This window comes from Schistocerca americana, chromosome 2, assembly GCF_021461395.2.
Source record: "Schistocerca americana isolate TAMUIC-IGC-003095 chromosome 2, iqSchAmer2.1, whole genome shotgun sequence".
In the NCBI taxonomy this organism is placed as follows: Eukaryota; Metazoa; Arthropoda; class Insecta; order Orthoptera; family Acrididae; genus Schistocerca; species Schistocerca americana.
The window spans coordinates 1,030,197,101-1,030,222,493 of NC_060120.1; the positions used below are offsets into that span (position 1 = coordinate 1,030,197,101).

Genomic DNA, 25,393 nt, shown 5'->3' on the forward strand with positions numbered 1-25,393 from the left:
AGCAGCTGTTTCATAAGTGCTAACAATATTACAAAGTGCACATAAAACTTAAGCAACTAAAATTATTACTTTTCAAGATGCAAGTGAAGCTGAATTTCATGTGAGTTTGCACTAATTAATTTAAATATCATTAATGAAGATAATAATTATTATTAGTTCTGCAGTTACAGAATGTTTAAACTAAGTGAAAATGTTTCAGAAGCTCAAAGAAGAAAGATTTTGATGAAGTACCAAAAATTTGTCATATAAAGCACTACTCTAAGTGACTTCCTTTTACAAATAAGCTGACAAAATGGTCATCCACTGATTATTAATATAATTCACTTGTTTGACTTGTTAATCCAGATAATAAGGCCAGTGTCAAATGATTTTTTGACCATTTTATCAGCTTATGTGTACTTACAACGGAGACGACATTGTAATTAGGTGACATACTATGACTGCAACATCCTAAGAAGTAAGAAAAGAAAAATTTAGATTCATATTGGTAGAACATATACTAAACTAATGCAACTCAATAAAACATGGATACTGTTACAAGGGACATTCAGCAATTTACCTACAGATAATTACTATTTAGCATTTATCATAGAAGGGTGCATGTACCGCCCAACCAACAGTATCCCCCCCCCCTCGCCACCCCATTTGTGTGTGTGTGTGTGTGTGTGTGTGTGTGTGTGTGTGTGTGTGTGTTGTGTAAAATCCAGGATGGAATGTACCATATATCTATCATCTACAAGTGAGTGGTTGCCTTTTTGTGTATTAAAAATAGATATTTCAAGAATGGCATTTATACTGTCCCTTGAACTGTCAGCATGAATGTAAATGTTTTGTATCATCTACAAGATGGAATTTATAAAACCATTCAATAAAGTTTACATCAATTTTGTTTGATAGATGTTGTAATAACAATGCACTACAATGAGAAAATTGCTGCACTGCAGGTAATATTTTTGAATGTCCCATAAAACTGTATATCAAAACAGTGGCAAATTAGCGTTTGGGGAACACTTACAGAATGCATTCACTCACATTGACTTATCGTCTCTATTAAGTACAGAGTAATACTAGCATGTCTGACTTACACACATCTTCAGAGGACAACAGGAAAAAGTTATTTCACAATAGTCTGCAATTGAAACTGTTTCCAATTTATAATCCAACACTTACAATATCAAAAAGCATTAATGTGAATGAATTTTGAATGGGTACAAAAGTTTGGTCTCTGGGAAATTGTTTTTACTGCTATTATTTTTTTGGCTTGGGCAGGACTTGTTGAGTTGGGATTAACATTTCAGTAACTTGAGTGATAGGGGTTAGCCATTAGCCAATCTGCCAATAACAGTTCTTTTTCAAGTACTACATGCCTGCTGTATTGCCTCTTTTGTAGATACATACAGAACCTCACCAAGCAGGCGGCTGTATACCATCAACATCCCCCTACCTATTTCGGGTTATCTGAACTAGAGATATTCTACAGCCTAAGTACTCCTCTTTCTGGTAACTTCATTTACATCATCAGTAAAATGGTTGGCCACATGTGGCATGGAATACACAAGTGTTCTTCAAAGAATGGAGAGTGCTACTACTTCCCTGACATGCACTATTTATCTATCATGTGGTCTTTCAAACATCTTTGTGATATGATTTGTCAGCAACTTAGACTTTCACACAAATCACATGGAGGATGATACCTCAGGAACATATTTACACGTTCTCTGTTTCTGTGTTATGATATTCAGAGGCTCAGTTGCACCATATAGGATGTCTCAAACATACTGAGCTTGTAGAGTCAGAGATCAACAATTTCATAATCTTAATCACCTGTGAACTTCAAAGTTCATACATTGTTGTATATAGTTCCTTTTAGCAACACTTACCCTCCTCAGTTTTGCAATTTTCACAAATATTAGTGTATAACTGGAACAGCAGCAGCTAACGCACACCCTCCCTGTCCAAGGAGTGACCTTTCCGTGTACAGTGTAAGACGAACAAAAGCGACAAGTTTCCACACAGAGTATATAATTAATATAAGTATTAAATGAATAAGTAGTTTGTATTAACTGCTCCCCTCCATTAATATTTTCCAAAACCAGTCAATTACCTTTGAACTGTTGATATAAATGAAACACGATGTATGAGTAAGTGATTGCCTTGAGACTTTTTTCACACAAATTTTAAATGACAAAGATGTTGCTGTTCATAACTGCCCTTGTTGACATCATACCATTATGTCATCTTGTATTCTCTTTTTTTCTCTACATACACTATAGGAAAATGTGTTTCCAAGTACATGACAGAAATACTGCGAAAGCAATCATTTAAACTGATATTCAATGTCTTATCTATTATCCATTATGACTGTCCAATGAGTACATAAGGCATCCTGTTATGATTTCAATTGGTGAATGTAATTAATGTCATACGAATTCAAATCCTTGTTAAATAATGTTTATAAGAAATGAAACAAGTTACTTTTTATCTTACTGTTAAATATGAATCTACTACTTATTATTACTCATAGACAAAGCATAGCATTTAGGGAAATGGAAGGTTATGATAAGATAAATAAAAACATTAGCAGCATGATAGTTGTAAAATGTCAACTTTCATAGCTGGAATTGTCACAGTTACTAAAAAATTGCAGGCTAGTACACTATTATCGGATGAATTTATTGCTGAAACCCAATGTTTCATCCTCGTCTGCAGTCTGCAAGGGACATCTTCAGAGGAGGGGAGGGGGGGGGGGGGGGGGGGGGGGGGGGGAAGGCTACAATCCCTATGAAGATTACCTCGACAGACATAAGTAAAGAAGATTTAAACATCCCCTTGACAGCAAGGTCACTAGATTAGACGCAGAGCACAAGCTCCGATAACGAAAGAACGAGGAAGGAAATTGGCCTTGACTTTTCGAAAGAACCTTCCCAGCAGTTACATTTAGGGAAATTATGGTAAACATAAATCTAGATGGTGGGATGGGAATTTGAACTATGGCCCACAGACAAGGCGAGATGCTGGGTTCCAGCAAGAAATTTGCCCAACCACAGCATAACAGCCCAGATAATTTAATAAGTGTAACGTGATACTAACAGTTATTTAAAGAAAACAGAAGCCTCCAAAGATTTCCTCCTCCACCCCCCCCCCCCTTTTCCGTATCCACGATGGAAACACGTACAAAAATGGTTCACGAAATCTTTAACTCCAAAGACATTTTATCAAAATCATATAATTTTTGTTTTATTTTAAAAAAAATGTATGTTCATCATTATCTTAATAACTCTATTTTGTTCCTTCAGTCACCATTACTATGGCTATTTTCTTGATTGTGACTGACCTACTCACATATTTTTATACTATGAAATGAGTATTGTTATCCTAGAGAAGATGTGTGTACTCATACCTTTTCTTCAACATAGAACTGATGGGAAAAAATTGCTCTGTTACCATATGAACAATATTAAGAACTACTTGAAATAAAAGTGATGCTATATTCTTTGGAGAATTTCTAACTGAGCCTAATTTAGAATGAGGATGGATATCTAGCTAAATAGTCAAGCAAGAATATTAAGGAATGAAACTTTTATTAGCAGATACGTATTAACACTTACTTTCAGCATGATTACTTTTTATTGTTCGTGTATGTCCAGAGTATGCACTTTAAATTTGAATAAATACATACAGCAACTTAAAAAAAACTTTCATATCTCATTCCAGCACTCTTTCTGTTGTTATTCAGCAGTCACTTTTCCTGACATAATACACGCCCTCTATACATTTACATTCCTATATACTAAATTGTCTAATCCACAAACTATGAAATACAGCAACTAATAGATGAGCTTGATGGTATAAAAATGGAATTAAATTAAAAGAAAGAAATCACAACAACAACAAAAACACAGACTTTCTAGTACTAGCATCAATCAAAATACAGGCACAAAGAACGGCAATTTTATCAGCTGAACATGAGAGTCAATCAAGTGAAACTAAAAAATGTTTCAGTGTACCAATACAATGTTTGCTTGACTCCTCTTATTTGTGTATTCATATATGGGATACAGCACCACTATAATGTCCCAATGCAAGCCTGTGTTCCATATCAATAACTACAGGAGGAAATCATTATTTATACTGTATAATCATTTCTGCTTCTTTTCATTATAAACTTAGCATAACATTTGTGTTAAGTACACAAAGGGAATCATAAAATATGAGTTAATGTATACTACTTAGTTACATAAAATATGAAAGATGATGAACATAAAATGAGTGTTTACAATACCTGAAGATAATCTTCCAAGTCCCATGTCCTGTTCCCTCAAAGACACTCCCCTACAAATATTGTCTGAGCTTGAGTTGGCAAGCATTGTGCCCAGATTTGGTTCTGCTATAAAGTGTGGGACCATAAAAACCATGGAACCAATGCCCATGATAACAGAACCTGTGAAAATTTTTGTGTGTTACTGCCTCATAACATAAATTACACATATAGGATACTGAGAATACTAATATATTACTTAACAAGTGAAGATACAATGATCCCTTGAATCTATCCCAATCCTCTTCTACAATTTTTGGTTAATCCTTTGGGATGCTTTCCTTTACTACTTGTAGGTACTGTATCCTGCTTTCTTCCTCCCTCAACTTCAATACCCTTATATGTCTTTCCTGGTTTTCTGTCCTTTTAATCCTACCAGCAAATGGTGGTCGCTATCCAAGGCCTCTGATGGCATTAACTTAATGTCAATGATGTTCCTATTCATCTCACTATTATACAGGAAGTAGTCAACTATTGATTGCCTCTTTAAGTCTTGAATGTACGATGTAATCTTGTGGCTCTCTCTTTTCCTGAACCAAGAGTTCACAACCAGAAAGCCATTCCTTTGACAGAACTCCAATAATCTATCACCTTCCTCATTTCGGCAGCCCCAACCCTCTGGTCGAAGCACACTTTCGCAGCCTTGTCTTCCTCTTGCAATGTGTGGGTTTAAATCCGCTATTACTATCACATTCTTCCTTCCCATCTGCTTCTGCATTTCCTCTTCAAACTCTTGCTTCTTCTCAGAAGTGCAAGCCACCTGCAGCACATACACTTGTATTGCCTCTATGGTCGTCCCCTTGAGTGATATTTTGATCTTCATCATCCTATCATTTATTCTTTTAATCCATCTCTTACTACTATTCCCACTCCATTTTTCCTTCCCTCCTCATTTCAACTCCAGTACATTCAGTAGCTTTTCCTCAATTCTCTCCTTCCTTCTCCTTTCCATCTCGTTTCAGCTAACCCTAATATGTCTAACTTTCTTCTTTCCATCAAGTCTACCATCTCCTCCACCTTTCAAATCAATGTTTGTATATTTAATGTTCCAAATCTTAGTCCTTGTTTATAGCCAGTTCGTCGTCAATTAAATCCGTCCTTTCCGAGGTCCTTTCTGTTTTTGAAAGCAGAAATCGTAATCTACTACAGGCTTGCTGGGCCTATTGTAGCTTCACCAGCTATAGTAGCCATCACTTTTCAGGGTTCCTGTGGCACCTTCACAGCTACCGTAGCAGTCCCAGGGCATACACAGTACCCACTGTACCTCGCTCCTACAGACAATTCCCTACTTCATGCCGTTGCCCGTCTCCCACAACTTGGACAAGGGGTTGGACTTGTGGGAGATACCGATCCTGACGTGTGCATATGAAACCTGGGTTATGAAAGGAAGAGAGAAAAGCAAAGTACAAGCTAGTGAGATGAAATTCTTGAGGAACATAATTAGAGTGACAAAGATAACCAGGTTAAGAAATGAGAGGATCAGAGTGTTAATGAAAGTGGAACCATTACAGGAGGAGATAGAAAAATCAAGGCTGAGATGGTATGGGTATGTTAAGGGAGTGGATGAGAAGTGGATTCCCAGGAGGATACATGAGATGAAACTGGAAGGAAAGAGACCAAGAGCAAGAACAAGAGACAGATGGCTGAAAGGAGTGGAGGGATGCATCTAGAAGGAAGGAGAAGACTGGACCAAGGTGAAGACAGAGAGATGGTGGCAAGACAGAAGATGATGGAGATGCTTATGTTCCAAACAGACCCTGCCAGAGGGTGGACACTGCCCAAGATGATGGTGGTGGTGGTGGTGGTGGTGGTGGTGGTGAAGTGAAGATACAATGATAAATTAATGTTGTCACAAATTTGAAACAGACAACAAAATACATATTGAAAATGAAAGTAACACAATATATAAAAAAATCAAATCAATGGCAGAAATAACACTTGTGTGTATATAAATGAATTCTATGAAAATTATGGTGAACAAGCTGACACTGACTTAGAGATCCCACAAGTAAATGGTCTACATGTATCTTCTATATTTTATAATTATTTCATGTGAATGCAACAGGAAACGTTGCAGCAAAAACTTGCCAGGGCAAATGGTAAGAATGAAATATCTCACACACACACACACACACACACACACACACACACACACACACACACACACACACACACACACACACACGCATTCACTTTTTTGTGGGCCAGTCAATGACTCAATGCTACCACTATCAAGACTAAAAATAAAAATAAAATTTTGTGAAAGAGGAAATTGTTAAAGTTACCAAGAGACAACACAGTTAGCTAGTACTTGCTGCTGATAATAAAAATCAGTGTCAGCTAACACAAAAAAAATTTCATATAGACTCTGCTTCCTTGTCCAGGATTCAGAATGGATTTAAGTACTGTGGTGCGAAGATATAAAAAAGCTCAAGCCTAACATAAAGTCAGAAATTAGGAATCCCTACCAATTCAAAATAAAATTAAAAATATACTTTATTAGCCACACTTTCTACAAATTATCTGAATATATCCAGGGACTGAAAAGTTCTGTTAATTACATGTAAAATAGCAGTATTTGTTATAAAGCTGTATAACAAGTAGTAATGAACTGTAAATAGGAATCAGCATTTACAGATTTTCATAAGTTTTCTGTGAAAATAAAACTGTAATCAAGTAAACATTAAGCTGCTAATAGCAGACAAACAGCAGCTTTATAGAGAAACTGAGGAGGCAGCAGTTTTTTTCCCAAATTTACTCAATTAAAAACTTTAAAATCAGTCTCCCTCCAACCATTATCCTCCTCCCCTTCCACCCATTCATCCTCCTGTAACCTTTCAGGAATTCCTCCTCAAAGTCCACATACCCAGTCCCATTGGTTGTCCCATTATGGCTGGGTAAACTGCTCCCACGCAACAAACTTCTGCTTTTGTTGACCAACACTTCCAAAATATTGTCCATAATCTCCCATCCTACATCCAAGACACCATTCACTTCCTTCACCATCTTTCCACAGCTCCTGTCTCATTACCTCCACACTTCTTGTCAATGTAGATGCAATGTCCCTATACACCAACATCCCCCTTTCCCAATGTCCTCCTCATACCAAACCCGCCACTTCTTTCCTACTCCTCCTAGCCAATCAATTCCTGACCCACGATTATTTCACTTTCAAAGTTTGAATCTATAAATAAATCCAAGGCACTACCATGGGTAATCACATGGTGCCATCCTGTAGCAATTTGTTTATGGGCCATCTGGAGGAATCCTTCCAATCAGTGAACATCTAAAACCTGTTGTCTGGTTCAGATTCATGGGTGACATTTTCATGATCTGGACTCAAGGCAGGGACAATCTTTGCTCTTTCCTCCCTAACCTCAACACCTATTCCCAAATCTGCTTCACCTGGCCCTTCACAACTCAACATGCCATCTTCCTAGAGGTTGATATCCACCTCTCAGATGGCTCTGTAAATACATCTCTTCATATCACACACACTAACGAAAACATTACCTTCACTTGGACAGCTGTCACCTGTTCCATGTCAAAAAGTCACTTCCATACAGCCTGGCCACCCATGGATGATACATCTGCAGCAGAAAGCAGGAGCCATCAAAACACACTGCTACCCTTACCGGAGCCTTTACTGACAAGATAGTATCCTATCGAACTCATCCACAAATCAATGTTCCATGCCACATGTTCCTCTTACACCAGTAAAACTGTTAACCATCTACCAGCCAGAACTCCTCCGATTGCCCTCCTGGCCTTGAGAAGCTCAACCACTTCCTTCGCCAGAGCTTCGACTACCTCACATCACACAATGAGATGAGGAATATTCCACCCAAACTCCTACTCGCATCACCGAAAGTAGTGTTCCACAGCCCCCCCCCCCTCTCTACAAGTATCCTTGTCCATCCCTACTCCTATGTTGCTCCAATCCTGCTCCTTGGGCGTCATTCCCTTGTGGTCAAGTCACAGCTTAGTCACAGGCATTTCCTACCATATAAAAAGGCAGGGCAATGTGTGAAAGCAGCCATGTCATACATTAGCTATGCTACAATTACTGTGCACCATTCTCAACCACCAGTTGCCGAACGTGTTTTGCATAACAACACAAATGACTTCAACAGCTGCTTCACTACACAAGCTATTTGGCTCTTCTCTTCGGGCACTAGGTTTTCTGAAATATGAAGGTGGGAATTGTCTCTTCAGTATATCCTGTGCTCTCACAATCCTTCTGGCTTAAATCTCCACTAACCTGTTTCCCACTGTGGCAACTCCATAAAGTACTCATTGACTGCAACTATCATTTCTTCATCTGTTGAAAATTTTTTCCCAGCAAGCCAAAATTTCAGGTTAGGGAACAGAAAGTAAACACTTGGGGATAAGTCTGGTCAATAGGGCGAAAGATGAACCAGTTCAAAGCTTAATTCATGCCCTTTAGCTTTTGTTATCACTGTGACGGATTATGCACTAACCTGGTGAAAAATCACTCTGGGTGCTAACTTCGGTCATTTTTCAGCCAACACAAGTTTCATGTAATACAACAATGAAGCATAATACGGTCCATTATTGTTCTGTCTTTTTCCAATTAATCTGTGAGGATTATTCCTTGGGAATCCAAAAAAAGCCATTACCTTACCAGCTGGAAAAATGGTCTTTGCCTTTTACAGTTCACTTTCACCAGCCTTGGTCCATTGTTCTGACTGCCGTTTTGACTCCGATGTGTAATTACGGATCCAATTACGGATCTAGGCTTCATAAACAGTCACAAATCAGTGCAAAAAGTCTTGCAGATTGTGATTAAACATCACCAGATATTGTGTTGAAGTGTTATGCCATATGTACTTTTGGTCAACTGTGAGCAATCGCGGCACCCACCTCAAACACCTAGCCAAATCTCCATGCAGGATATTATCCACTTTCTAAGCTGAGATGCCTACAACCTCAGCAATCTTGTGAATTTTTGTTCAGTAGTCTTGCATTACCATACAACAGATTTTGTCAATGGTTTCCTTTGCGGTAACCTTAATTGGAAGGCGAGAGCACAGGTCATCTTCAGTGCTTGTCTAATCAAGTTTAAATTCATTAATCCAAATGTAAATCATCTTCAACGACACTGCAACATCTGCGTGAATGTCATCCAATTCTGTTTTGATTTGTGTGGCAGTCCCATCTTTCAAATATAAATGTTTCATAACAGCTCGAAACTTTGTCTTATACATTTTCAGTCACAATTGACACACTGACCGATTCAGACATCTGTCAACAATGGAATGTATGCTGTAAACCATTGAAATTCTTTATACAATGCTTGGAATAATCAACCTTACCAACTGTGAAGACGCAACAAAAAATGTACCATTATTTCATGAAAATTTACCAGACTTACCAAACCACCATCGTATATAGTTGATAACCTAATACAATTTTCTTTCTTATCTTATATATACTCACCAATTGCTATCCACACAGGAATGTGCCGACGACTGCCCAGATAGCTAACAAATATAACTGTGATGACATTTCCAATCTCATATGATGAAGCTATTAGGCCTGAGAGACTGGACGGTATTTCGAACCTCTTCTCAATTGTTGTAATTACAGAGTTAATATACCCTGAGCTAAGTGCTTGTTGCAGTGTTACTAGGAATGATAACAATAGGACAAACACCTGGAATAAAGCAAAGGATAAAGTTATGCATTATTATATAGTCACACTGGGATCATTCATTCATCACAAATGTATTTCAATATTTTGCTTTCCTGTTATTCTAATGTGAAGGTAACTGTAAAAAGTTAAGTGTATCACAAATATTTTTTACGTTATATAAATTATATGTTATTTATAGATAGAACATATGCATAAATTTCAAGCGCATACCATCAAAATCTGTAAAAAGATTAAAACTACTTCTTTTATTTTATAATGTTCACCACAGCAGAACTTTTGCAACTTCATGGGACAGCAATTTTGTTTAACAAGCAGTCCTTGGCAAATTTTGAGTGCCAAGACGGTCAAGCTTCCTGTGCAAATTAATTCCTCTCAAATTAATCTCTAATTGACATTGCCTAATCTCATACACTGAGCCGACATCCTAAGATATTTATTATTTTCACTGCTATATGTGTATTTACAAATACTGGAGCTGTATGCCTTTCATTACATGAACCACCATTTAGTCTGCTGCATTATTGTGTTCCGTGCAGGCAAATTATAAAACAGGAAGTGAAAGACTACGATAGCTCTATGTTTATATGAATTTATTCATTTTATATGAAATAACACAAAGCATATGAATGCATTTGCCAACAGATCAATCTCAATAACTGCAAGTTGTACAAATAATTCTGACTGAAATATACCAAACAAGCCACTGAAACCATGTGGTCAGGAAATTTGTACATAAAAATTCACAGTGTATGACATTTGTTCTGCAGACAAAATATGAGGGGCATTCAATAAGTAAAGCAACACATTTCTCCCTGAAAGCAGGTTGGTTTTATTCAGCATTCCAATACACCATATTATTGCCCACTCTTTTAACAACAAACTCTATTTTTCAAAATATCTCCTTTCAATGCGATGGCCTTACGCCATCTTAGTGGGAGGGCCTGTATGCCCGCATGGTACCAGTCTACTGGTTGACACCAGAGCCAACACTTTGCTGCATCAATAACCTCCTCATCATCTACGTACTGCTTCCCGTGGAGTACATCCTTCATTGGGCCAAGCAGATGGAGGCTGGAATCTGCAAGATCTGCGCTGTAGGGTGGATGAGGAAGAACAGTCCAAGGAAGTTTTGTGAGCTCCTCTTGGGTGTGCAGATTTTTGTGAGGCCTTGTGTTGTCATGCAGAAGAAGAAGAAGTTCATTTACATCACCTCGAATGAGAGTTTCCACACATTCCAACACTGCAGGAGCTACAGTTGTGTATGGCCAGCTGGTCCACAGTAGATCGGGCAGGTTTGCATGACTCACAGTGCTTTTGTTCACTGACAGGTCTCCGTAGACATTCTATAAGCACCTACGAATAAATCCGATGCTCTGGTTTTCTTTGAAAAGATGCTAAATGTCTGCTCTCTGCTCGAAGTGTAGTTCTGTTACAAATACCATCTTGAAGGCAACGTATAGTGCTGCAACCTACTGGAACTTTGTGAAAATATAGGAGCTAAGTGGGAATATTCCACTATGCCCCACCACAAATTCTGCATTTTTTCAACTGAAACTAGGAAAACTGGCATTGCATTACTTATTGAATGCCCCTCATCTCCAATTAACACTCTATATTGAAATAGGCTGAGACACAATAACTTATTTAATTTAAACCTTTCACATCAATGCAGGTTTACTTTCTTGGACCACAGCAAACATACTCAGGTCCCACATTAAAACTGACTTCACTGTTGTGTATACAATCTATGCGATTCCAACTTACTCACCTTTATACTCGCAAACCTCTGCAAGAATGGAGGCCTACAGTTAAGGATACCACAATCCTTCGAATCACGAAGAAGGATGGCAGCAGTAAGTTCTGGATACGCGGAATGTGCACGTTCCTTTTCACTCCTGAAAGTTACATATTAAATGATTTCACTATAGAGCTGTGATAATGTATGACATATCTACAGTCTATTAGTTATCCAACAATGAAATTACAAATACAGCTTGAGAAAGAGAAACTCCATGGTTTACAGTAGGTAGCACTTTGAGAGAAACCAAATGCAATCAAATTTACACATAATTTATACACTGTTCAGGAAAAATAATGGTTTTGTATCAAATTGGAGCTCATTGGCAGACTACCTGCATTCACAGTTGTAGTAGTTAATGTCAGTTTCAGTTCTGATGGTGGAAGAAATTTTTATCTGCAGACTTTGGCTAACAAAGGAAAAACAGATAGTGGCACGCTCTTCAGAAGTACCAGACTGCAAGACAGTGTCTTGACTTACACTTCAAAGTTAACAGTAGCAATTCATAGAACAAAGCAGTGTGGTATTATTAAAGATGTGTCATCCGTTGGGTGGGGACACAAAAATCAGTGGCACCCTTGGCAGATTTTGAGAGGAGTACGATGTGTGCCTGTACTGGGGTTACTTTCATTTCAACCCATAAAAATGCAAAACCACACGGCATTGCAGGAGTACTTGTAACTCTCATCCACATATTGCAAACATTAATTAGACACTCTGCATGAGACTGGAACAACACAATGGAAAACCAGTTCCAAAAGGACCTCACCAATTTGCCAAGAGTGTACCTGGACACGAGTTATGGAGGAGAACTAATGTTTGTTTCATGGTGAATGATGAAATAAGTGAAAGATTCAATTGCAACTGGCTCTGAATATACTTACTACTAGACAGCATCCATTAAATGTTTTGAGTTCCTTCAGTCTTATTGAAATGGTATGACCCTCTATTTAGCAGGGCTAGCAGACCGCGCCAACCCCCCCCCCCCCCCCCAACAATGACCTCGCCAGCATGCCAACTCTTATGGCCCAAGTGTGGCTCTGATTATCAGGATGGAAACCAGTAAAAGATGTCTAAAAGTTTGATGACCTACAATTTAATCAGCCAGTGAATATGCTCGAGAGAATTAAAGCATGAAATATACTGTAGGAAATGCGTGGAGGAGCATTAAACTCACACCTCAAAACTAATGTAAGTACAGAACTGTAATTACAGAAAAACATATCAAATCATAGCCAAACAACTCAAATTTTCTGAATCTAACACAGGCAGAAATAGAAGTTCCTGCATGTCACATCACACTGAAGTTACATTTGATGGATTTTAGGGATACAAACTGCCAGGCTGCGTTAAGCCAAATTAACAGCTTACTGCTATTCATTTGCTGAATGCCTGGCACACTCACAACCAGGTGACAATTAACTTAACATGCCTGACAAATCGGTAAAACCAAAGGAGACTTTTAAACAGCTAGGACTGCCAATAACACACAATGGTCCACAACATAATTTTCATTGTCAATGTCAGATAATAATGTCAAGCAAATGTGGTAATATGATACTGAGCAGTGAAGACTACATATTACAATCTATGACAAATAATAGCATACACGTTGGAACTGTTTGCTGGAACAAGACTCAAATTCAGGGCCCTTGCCTTTCAAGGGGAAGTGCCCTACAGACAAGGCTACCAAAGTAGGACTCGCAACCCATTCCCACAGCTTTACTTCCACTATAACTTCATCTCCTACCTTCCAATCCTCATTTTCTGTTTGACTATGCAGAGCTACAACAGCCAAAGCATCTACATGTTTTCTGATAAGTTTGTTATGAACTGCTAAATGCAAATTTGTTGAAGATTTTTTTTAGTTATTCCATATAGTGACATAGTCACTTATGGTTATGGGAATAAAAAATCGAAAATCAAGTTATTTAAGAAACTGGTTATTTTTAGAGGATTTAACAGTCAGGTTAAACTGGTGTAAAAAAAAAAACCCGATATAACCAAAATCCTTACATTGTGGTTAGCAGCCGGCCGGAGTGGCCGAGCGGTCCTAGATGCTACAGTCTGGAACCGGACGACTGCTACGGTCGCAGGTTCGAATCCTGCCTCGGGCATGGATGTGTGTGATGTCCTTAGGTTAGTTAGGATTAAGTAGTTCTAAGTTCTAGGGGACTGATGACTGAGAAGTTAAGTCCCATAGTGCTCAGAGCCATTTGAACCTTTTTTTTTTTGTGGCCAGCAGATTGACGGCCCTGGGCTTCCAATTATTCAACCACCGTCTCCACTCACAAAACCTAGCCCCCTCGGACTATTACCTGTTTCAGAATTCGAAGAAACATCTGAAGGGTAATGTTTTCAGAACAATGAAGTTGTCAAATACTCTGTTGGAAGCTGGTTTCGTGACCGATCACATGACTTTTCTTTGCACAGACTAGAAAATCTGCAACAACAATGTACCAACTGCATCAGGCTCAGCAGAGAATATATTGCATACACCTAGTTGACAAACGTCATGGAACAGTGATATGCACATATCTACATAGCAGTAGTCTAGCATACACAATGTAAAAAAGGCAGTACATTAGCAGAGCTGTTAATTGTGCTCAGGTGATTCATGTGAAAAGGCTTCCAACGTGATTATGTCCACACGACAGACTTTGAACGTGCAATGGTTGTTGGAACTAGATGCATGCAACATTCATTTTGGAAATTGATATTCCAATATCCACAGTATGTGCCAAAATTACAAAATTTCAGGCGTTTCCTCTTACCAAGGACAACGCAGTGGTGGTTTGTCTTCACTTAATGACCAAGAGCAGCGCCATTTGCACAGTTGTCAGTGCTAACAGACATGCAACAAATGAATGTGGGACATACGCTGAATACATTCATTACGACAGTGCCGTCGAAATGTAGTGTTAATGGGCTATGGCAGCAGATGACCAATGCGAGTGTCTTTGCTAACAGCACGAGATTGCTTGCAGTGCCTCCTGACCTCGTGAACATAATGTTTGCACCACGACTGGAGAACCACGGCCTGGTCAGATGAGTCCCAATTTCAGTCGGTAAGAGCTGATGGTAGGGTTCGAGTGTGGCCCAGGCCCCACAAAGCAGTGGACCCAAGTTGTCAATGAGGTACTGTTCAAGCTGGTGGTGGGTCCATAATGACGTGGGCTGTGTTAACATGGAATATGCTGGGCACTCTGGACCAACTGAATCTATCATTGTCTGGAAATGGTTATGTTCCACTACTCAGAGACCATTTGCAGCCATTCATGGACCTCGCATTCCCAAACAATAAGTTCAGGCATTTCCTCTTACCAAGGACAACGCAGTGGTGGTTTGTCTTCACTTAATGACCAAGAGCAGCGCCATTTGCACAGTTGTCAGTGCTAACAGACATGCAACAAATGAATGTGGGACATTAGTTCAAGAGTGGTTTTAAAAAGAACATTCTGGACAATTCGAGCTCTGGACACCCAGATCACCTGACACGAATCCCATCGAACATTTATGGGTCATAATCGAGACTTCAATTCGTGCACAAAATCCTGAACCACACACACTTCAGCAATTATGGACGGTTGTTGTTGTTGTGGTCTTCAGTCCTGAGACTGGTTTGATGCAGCTCTCCATGCTACTCTATCCTGCGCAAGCTTCTTCATCTCCCAGTACCTACTGCAACTGACATCCTTCTGAATCTGCTTAGTGTATTCATCTCTTGGTCTCCCTCTACGATTTTTACCCTTCACACTGCCCTCCAACGCTAAATTTGTGATCGCTTGATGCCTCAGAGCATGTCCTACTAACCGATCCCTTCTTCTAGTCAAGTTGTGCCACAAACTTCTCTTCTCCCCAATCCTATTCAATACCTCCTCATTAGTTATGTGATCTACCAATCTAATCTTCTGCATTCTTCTGTAGCACCACATTTCGAAAGCTTCTATTCTCTTCTTGTCCAAACTATTTATCGTCCATGTTTCACTTCCATACATGGCTACACTCCATACAAATACTTTCAGAAACGACTTCCTGACACTTAAATCTATACTCGATGTTAACAAACGCTTTCCTTGTCATTGCCAGTCTACATTTTGTATCCTCTCTACTTCGACCATCATCAGTTATTTTGCTCCCCAAATAGCAAAACTCCTTAACTACTTTCAGTGTCTCATTTCCTAATCTAATTCCCTCAACATCACCCGACTTAATTCGACTACATTCCATTATCCTCGTTTTGCTTTTGTTGATGTTCATCTTATATCCTCTTTTCAAGACACTATTCATTCCGTTCAACTGCTCTTCCAAGTCCTTTGCTGTCTCTGACAGAATTACAATGTCATCGGCGAACCTCAAAGATTTTATTTCTTCTCCACGGATTTTAATACCTACTCCGAATTTTTCTTTTATTTCCTTTACTGCTTGCTCAATATATAGATTGAATAACATCGGGGATAGGCTACAACCCTGTCTCACCCCCTTCCCAACCACTGCTTCTCTTTCATGCCCCTCGGCTCTTATAACTGCCATCTGGTTTCTGTACAAATTGTAAATAGCCTTTCGCTCCCTGTATTTTACTCCTGCCACCTTCAGAATTTGAAAGAAGCTATTCCAGTCAACATTGTCAAAAGCTTTCTCTAAGTGTACAAATGCTAGAAACGTAGGTTTGCGTTTTCTTAATCTAGCTTCTAAGATAAGTCGTAGGGTTAGTATTGCCTCACGTGTTCCAGCATTTCTACGGAATCCAAACTGATCTTCCCCGAGGTCGGCTTCTACTAGTTTTTCCATTCATCTGTAAAGAATTTGCGTTAGTATTTTGCAGCTGTGACTTATTAAATTGATAGTTCGGTAATTTTCACATCTGTCAACACCTGCTTTCTTTGGGATTGGAATTATTATATTCTTCTTGAAGTCCGAGGGTATTCCACCTGTCTCATACATCTTGCTCACCAGATGGTAGAGTTTTGTCAGGACTGGCTCTCCCAAGGTCGTCAGTAGTTCTAATGGAATGTTGTCTACTCCTGGGGCCTTGTTTCGACGCACGTCTTTCAGTGCTCTGTCAAACTCTTCACGCAGAATTATATCTCCCATTTCATCTTCATCTACATCCTCTTCCGATTCCATAATAATGTCCTCAAGTACATCGCCCTTGTATAGACCCTCTATAAATTCTTCCCCCTTTCTGCTTTCCATTCTTTGCTTACAAGGGAACCTCCCCATCGCACCCCCCTCAGATTTAGTTATAAGTTGGCACAGTGAATAGGCCCTGAAAAACTGAACACAGATCAACTGAGAAAACGGGAAGAAGTTGTGTGGAACTATGAAAAAAATAAGCAAAATATACAAACTGAGTTGTCCATGGGCAAGATAGGCAACATCAAGGACAACGTAAGTTCAGGTGCGCCGTGGTTAGTGTGAGCAGCTACGGAACGAGACGTGCTTGGTTCAAGTCTTCCCTCGAGTGAAAATTTTATTTTCGCAAAGTTATGATCTGTCCGTTCGTTCATTGACGTCTCTGTTCACTGTTGTAAGTTTAGTGTCTGTGTTTTGCGACCGCACCGCAAAACCGTGCGATTAGTAGACGAAAGGACGTGCCTCTCCCATGGGAACCGAAAACATTTGATCGCAAGGTCATAGATCAACCGATTCCTCCACAGGAAAACACGTCTGATATATTCTATACGACACTGGTGACAGCATGTGCGTCACATGACAGGAATATGTTGTCGACCCACCTAACTTGTACACTTGGCGAATGGGTAAAAACATTCTTATACCTTGCCCGATTTAGGTTTTCTTGTGAATGTGATAATCACTCCCAAAAAAATTAAATCTTTCACTCGAGGGTAGACTTGAGCGAAGGACCTCCCGTTCCGCAGCTGCTCACGCTAACCACAGGACCATGGCGCTCCGAAGGTGAGGCTATCCTTGAAGTTGCCTATCTTCGCTATGGACTACTCAGTTTGTATATTTTGCTTATTTTTTTTATTGTTCCACACGACTTCCTGTTTTCTCGATTGCTCTGTCTTCAGTTTTTCAAGGCCTATCCACTGTGCCAACTTATAACTAAATCTGAGGGGGGTGCGATGGGGAGGTTCCCTTGTTAGAACTGGGTTTCCATCTGAGCTCTTGATATTCATGCAAGTGGTTCTCTTTTCTCTAAAGCTCTCTTTAGTTTCCCTTAAGGCAATATCTATCTTACCCCTAGTGAGATAAGCCTCTACTTCCTTACATTTGTCCTCTAGCCATCCCTGCTTAGCCATTTTGCACTTCCTTTCGATCTCATTTTTGATACGTTTGTATTCCCTTTTGCCTGCTTCATTTACTGCGTTTTATATTTTCTCCTGTCATCAATTAAATTCAATATTTCTTCTGTTACCCAAGGATTTCTAGTAGCCCTCGTCTTTTTACCTACTTGATCCTCTGCTGCTTTCACTACTTCATCCCTCAAAGCTACCCATTCTTCTTCTACTGTATTTCTTTCCCCCATTCCTGTCAATTGTTCCCTTATGCTCTCCCTGAAACTCTGTACAACCTCTGGTTTAGTCAGTTTATCCAGGTCCCATCTCCTTAAATTCCCACCTTTTTGCAGTGTCTTCCGTTTTAATCTACAGTTCATAACCAATAGATTGTGGTCAAAGTCCACATCTGCCCCTGGAAATGTCTTACAATTTAAAACCTGGTTCCTAAATCTTTGTCTTATCATTATATAATCTATCTGAAACCTGTCAGTATCTCCAGGCTTCTTCCATGTATACAATCTTATGGTGAAAATCGAACGTTTATGGGTAACAATCGAGATTTCAATTCGTGCACAAAATCCTGCACCGCCAACACTTCACCAATTATGGATGGCTAGAGAGGCAAAATAGGTCAATATTGCTGGGGATTTCCAACGACATGTTGTGTCCGAGCTATTCCGAGTTGCTGCGCAACACCATATTAGAAGGTACCCCTTTACGTTTGTCATGAAAAAATGAGGTCCCATGCTTCTTTACAGAGCGTAGGGGAACGATGCGGAAGACCCGTGGCAAGGTCCTAGTGGAGGTGGTTTGCCATTGCCTTCCTCCGACCGTAATGTGGATGAATGATGATGATGAAAACAACACAACAACACACAGTCATCTTGCGGCAGAGAAAATCCCTAAACCCTCCGGGAATCGAACCCGGGACCCCGTGCACGTGAAGCGAGAACGCTACCGCGAGACCACGAGCAGCGGACACTTCGTAATCTCAGTGGAAATAGGTAAACTCAACACTGTAGCTTTATTCTCTCTAGGAGGTCGGAACTGACCTGTCGACGAGCCCGGACGAGGGGTTCCTGCTGTGGCACTTGACCACGGAGTCGTGGCAGCAGCCGGCAGACGTGCCGGCGCTCACCGTCGTCGTGACGGTCGCGTTCGAGTCGTTGAGGTCCTCGTCTGCGGACGCGGTCTCCGAGTAGAGGCCCGTCATGGCGTACATGGACTCCTGCCGGCGGTGGCCGTGGTGGCCGGCCCCGCCGCCTCCTCCTCCCGCCTGGCACGTCGCCATCTCCTCTGCCGCCCCCGGGCTTCAGCTTAAGGACTCACACATCACCTGCACAAGCAAAAGCGAACGGTCTATAAACAAGAGCTCTGCCCTCAGCAAACTGCGAAATAACAGGAAGCAAAACAACGTCCACTCAACACTAGTAAAACAAAAATAAAACCCTAACGTAAAATAATGTTCACGTGCTGACAAGGGAACCTCCCCATCGCACCCCCCTCAGATTTAGTTGGCACAGTGGATAGGCCTTGATAAACTGAACACAGATCAATTGAGAAACCAGGAAGAAGTTGTGTGGAACTGTGAAAAAATAAGCAAAATATACAAACTGAGTAGTCAATGGGCGACATAAGCACCATAATGGACTCTGTGAGATCAGGAGCGCCGTGGTCCCGTGGTAGCGTGAGCAGCTGGAGAACGAGAGGTACTTGGTTCAAGTCTTCCCTCGACTGAAAATTTTACTTTCTTTATTTTTGCGTAGTTATTATCTGTCCGTTCGTTCACTGACATCTCTGTTCACTGTAATAAGTTTAGTGTCTGTGTTTTGCGACCGCATCGCAAAACCGTGCGATTAGTAGACGAAAGGACGTGCCTCTCCAATGGGAACAGAAAACATTTGTCGCAAGGTCATAGGTCAACCGATTCCTCCACAGGAAAACACATCTGATATATTCTATACGACACTGGTGACGGCATGTGCGTCACATGACAGGAATATATTGTCGACCCACCTAACTTGTACACTTGGCGAATGGGTAAAAAGATTTTTCTACCTTGCCCGATTTAGCTTTTCTTGTGGATGTGATAATCACTCCCAAAAAAGTGATGAAAACATAAGAGTTTGTCACATAAACTGAAAATAAAAAATCAAACTTTTCACTCGATGGAAGATTTGAACTTAGGACCTTTCGTTCCGCAGCTGCTCACGTTACCACGAGACCACGGCGCTCCTGCGTTCCTATCGTCCTTAATGTTCGATATCTTCCCTTGAACTATTCAGTTTGTATATTTTGCTTATTTTTTCACAGTTCCACACAACTTCTTCCTGTTTTCTCAATTGTTCTGTCTTCAGTTTTTCAAGGCCTATCCACTGTGCCAACTTATAACTACGTCTGAGGGGGTGCGATGGGGAGGTTCCCTTGTGAGAAGCATAAGTGCCTAAGCACACCATCATCGATTTTGAGGTTTAGCATGTATGCACGTTCCTGACATGTGTTCATCTTGCCGGCCGCTGTGACCGAGCGGTTCTAGGCGGTACAGTCTGGAACCGCGCTGCTGCTATGGTCGCAGGTTCGAATCGCGCCTCGGGCATGGATGTGTGTGATCTTCTTAAGTTAGTAAGGTTTAAGTAGTTCTAAGTCTCGGGGACTGATGACCTCAGATGTTAAGTCCCATAGTGCTTAGAGCCATTTGAACCATTTGTGTTGATCTTCCGGTGAACTAGTTTCATCTCTAGCTGTAGTCCCACATTGTTCTTATCACGCCGCGCGGCATTAGCCGCGCGGTCACGGCGCTGCAGTCATGGACTGTGCGGATGATCCCGGCGGAGGTTCGAGTCCTCCCTCGGGCATGGGTGTGTGTGTTTGTCCTTAGGGTAATTTAGGTTAAGTAGTGTGTAAGCTTAGGGACTGCAGACCATAGCAGTAAAGTCCCATAAGATTTTCACACACATTTGAACATTTGTTGTTATCAGGAGTGTCCAACCGGCGGCCCACGGGGAGCAAACGGCTCAATAAAAGTATCACTCGCAACGTTTACTTGCATACACCTACTGAAAGACGAAAACCAAATTTCGAAAAGCATTTTTCGTTTTCGTGTTTACATGTTAAGGTCTGAACCGGATTTGCTAGCCCTGTGGAATATGGGGCCTGGAAAACAGCTGTTCAGATGGTTCTGAGCACTATGGGACTTAACTTCTGAGGTCATCAGTCCCCTAGAACTTAGAACTACTTAAACCTAACTAACCTAAGGACATCACACGCATCCACACCCGAGGCAGGATCCGAACTTGCTACCGTAGCGGTCGCGCGGCTGCAGACTGTAGCGCCTAGAACCGCTCGACCACTCCGTCCGGCAAATCAGCTATTATAGTTTTTGATTTTGCCAGCACAATCACTATTTCTCTTCAGTTAAAGAGATGTAAATAGCTTCAGTCTAATATTTCTACTTATCCTTTACGGTGCAAAATGGCACTCCGTCCATATTGGCGGAAAATTTTCGGAAACAAGAAGAAACCACGCACGTGTCAAAACCGCATGCGTTTACATGGGAGCGAAAATCGACTGTGGAATTAGAAAACCGGCAACTACACTATGTTCATCATTGGATAAACCTGATGTAAACATTACGCCATGTATTCTTCCGCGTCTGCTTGGATCTCATTGGATTTCGTTTCACGTGGAGCGGAAGCCAAACTGTGACCAGCACAATCAAGTACGATTATAAGGGTACTTTTATGCTGTGTTACACGCACACAGACTGAGAGATAATGCGAGACAACAGCTTTACCGGCGCATTAAACTTGGACAGCACTGGCCAGCCAGAGGTCCAGCTAACCTGCAATGGTGTGAGCAGTTGCAGTTCAGAAGTAAAAACGGACAAGAAACAATATAGCTTCGAATGTCATTTAATTTTTAATAAGAATGAAATAACATTCGGTAATATTCCAGTACTACCGCGCGCTTCTTAGGTGACCGGACGGAAATCATAAAATGCTTTACAAACAAGAGTGATGAAAATTCCTAACTTCAAATGGCTCTGAGCACTATGGGACTTAACGTCTATGGTCATCAGTCCCCTAGAACTTAGAACTACTTAAACCTAACTAACCTAAGGACATCACACAACACCCAGCCATCACGAGGCAGAGAAAATCCCTGACCCCGCCGGGAATCGAACCCGGGAGTGGGGAGCGAGAACGCTACCGCACGACCACGAGATGCGGGCAACTAACTTCCCTGTGCGAACTATATGTGGCGCAAAAGCGTACTGCAGGGATTATGCAAATAAAAACTACCACGTTTTTGTCTAGTGTACTCGAATTATTATTTCCTTAAGAGCCCCACACACGAGCATCGGATCGCAACAATGCAAAATTGTTACGAATTCAAAAAGAGATGTAGGGCTATTTTCTATTGTTGCGAATTCAAAAACGGATGTAGGGCTACATTCTAAAAACAATCAGTTGGTAAGTTTAATCAATGTATTTACGTGCATTCGGTCGTTAGTAACTGTTAACTGGCTAGATGAATCTCACCAACGTCTGAAGGGAAGACACATTGCATTCAAATTGTACGGAGATAAACCTGGCACGCACAGTACTAACATGACCACACTCGTAATAACATGACAGACGAAAGTATATATTCTTACGTCACAAAACACACAGCAAAAGAGCAAAGGTATACATAATATTAACGTACCTTAGTGCCGTGGGCAAACATTATGTATGCCCTATTGAAGATCATAAAAGGCTGTAAAGATAAACATTTCTTATTAGAGATTTGAGTTAAAACTAATGTAGACGCAGTTAGCCGCCATTTAATGTGGCTAACGTGAAATTTTAATTGTGGTTAACACTATATCTAACAATACACTGATAATTTTGCTCACAACTCTAAAGGGGATGAAGAATTCGCGGAACTGTCTAGTGTTCCTGGGCGCGCAGACTTTCAAAATTTGTAATTACTCTTTGCCGTGTAAAACTGAAATATTTGCTGATGCTTACGAAGAACAATCTTTGGTATCAGCGATGCACGTAACGGAACCGGCTTCCACGTTTGCTAAAAAGATAAGGTAATATTGTATAGAGCGTAAGAAGTATTCACATTTTGACGAGGTTAGCAGTTAAAGAATTAGACTGCTAGTGAGTAAAAAGTTACGACTGCTTCTTTGGTTCTTGTCCGCTACAAGAAGCGCGAAAAATTGTTTATTACTGCTTGGTCGTCCATTATTCATGAACAATCTGTCTTAACCTGGCAACGGGGGCAGACGCGCAATAGGTCTTCGTTATTACTGGAAACTAAGCCTCCAGCAATATACTCTATCGTATGCTCTGCTGTATACTAATACATATTAGTATCATTAGATTACTGACTTAAACAGAATCTGCAACATCCGCGTGCAGGTGAAGAAGGAGGAGGAAATTATTTTTGAATAAAACTGAGGACAAAGTTACTTTTTTTTGAATGGTGCTACAGGTAAATGTGAGGAGTGGATTTTCCGTCGCACAGTACAGCCAACATATCTGAGTTTCTTGTTTCTATTTTTCTGATAGTAATGCATACATTAAGCTTGCTTTTCCGTCAAGGAGCTGTCGGCAACACCCACAATGGAGTAGGAAGTGCTCCTTCTTTCATTTTAGCAAAATGAAACATAAGACAGCACGACGAAACGAAGCACAAATCGTCAATGAGTACTGTATAATTCAATCGCTGAGGACGGCAACAACGGATAGCAACTGCCGGAGCCAAAACATCAGCGACTCTACGTACCGTACAAGAACTGCCACTTCTGACGACTGAAAACTTGGGAGCTGCGATAAAAAGAACAAGTGTACTTAAAATGCTTGTTAATGAGGCAGTGGTATACATGACTACGTTTTTGTACTAAAGGTCCAAGTATTCCAAGGCACTTCTATCCACCTTAGAGTGTTTAAAACCAAAATAAATAAAAAAAAGTTGCGACATTGAGTGGAATAGCGCAAGTGTGGAAGTGTAGCAAGCATATTCCTATAAATATGACTCGCTAAGCGTTCAGAACAATCATGTGAATGGATTTTTCTTTCTTTTTGTGGTGTCACCGCCAGACACCACACTTGCTAGGTGGTAGGTTTAAATCGGCCGCGGTCCATCAGTACATGTCGGACCCGCGTGTCGCCACTGTGTGATCGCAGACCGAGCGCCACCACAAGGCAGGTCTCGAGATACGGACTAGCACTCGCCCCAGTTGTACGGACGACTTTGCTAGCGACTACATGGACGAAGCATTGCTCATTAGCCGAGCCAATAGTTAGAATAGCCTTCAGCTAAGTCAATGGCTACGACCTAGCAAGGCGCCATTAGTATCATTGCATGTATCTATAGAGTCTCACTTGTATCGCCACAAGCTCCAGATGTACCAAAAGGATGGATTAAAGTTAAGTATTCCAGAAGCTACGTACTTTTCTTTATAGCATTCATTACGTATCCTGTTTCAGACCTTCACGCACCCTGCTTTGGCTTAGCGCGTGCCTTTCGGCTTCCTCTCACTGTGTCTAGGCTGTCTTGTCTAGACACAACACTTTTCCTGATGGAACAACATATTTACGAATTCATATATAAAAGTGTGTATATCCTGTTACACTGAAGAGCCAAAGAAACTGGTGCGCCTGCCTAATATCGTGTAGGACCCCCGCGAGCACGGAGAAGTGCCGCAACACGATGAGGCAAGGACTCGACTAACGTCTGAAGTAGTGCTGGAGGGAATTAACACCATGAATCCCGCAGGCCTCTCCATAAATCCGTAATAGGACGACTGAGTGGAGATCTCTTGTGAACAGCACGTAGCAAGGCATCCCAGATATGCTCAATAATGTTCATGTCTTGGGGGTTTGGTGGCCAGCGGATTCTAGACGTTTGGAGTGTGGCATTGTCCTGTTGGAATTGCGCTAGTCCTTCGGAATGCACGATGGACATGAATGGATACAGTGATCACACAGGATGCTAACGCATGTGTCACTTATCACTTGTCAGAGTTGTATCTATACATATGAGTGGTCCCATATCACTACACCTACACACGCCCCATACCATTACAGTCTCCGCCAGCTTGAACAGTCCCGCTGACATCCAGAGTTCATGGATTCATGATGATGTCTCCAACCCGTACACGTCCATCCACCCGATACAATTTGAAACGAGACTCGTCCGACCAGGCAACATGTTTCCAGTCATCAACAGTCCAATGTCGCTGTTGACGGGCCAGGGATAGGTGTAAAGCTTTGTATCATGCAGTCATCAAGGGTACACGAGTGGGCCTTCTGCACCGAAGGCCCATATCGATGATGTTTCATTGAATGGTTCGCATGCTG

At 40.9% G+C, this 25,393-nt stretch overlaps 1 protein-coding gene across 2 annotated transcripts in view; it reads right to left on the reverse strand.

Moving 5' to 3' along the window:
- LOC124596421 (solute carrier organic anion transporter family member 5A1) overlaps nt 1-25,393 on the reverse strand; it is a 441,010-nt gene that overhangs the window by 52,439 nt on the left and 363,178 nt on the right. For both annotated transcript variants that reach the window (XM_047135553.1, XM_047135552.1), the window contains 4 exons: nt 19,091-19,374; nt 11,764-11,890; nt 9,779-9,995; nt 4,283-4,441 (listed from right to left, as the gene is read on the reverse strand). In XM_047135553.1, the coding sequence (XP_046991509.1) occupies nt 4,283-4,441; nt 9,779-9,995; nt 11,764-11,890; nt 19,091-19,329 (742 nt within the window). In that variant the 5' untranslated portion in view covers nt 19,330-19,374. The remainder of the gene's footprint in view (nt 1-4,282; nt 4,442-9,778; nt 9,996-11,763; nt 11,891-19,090; nt 19,375-25,393) is intronic.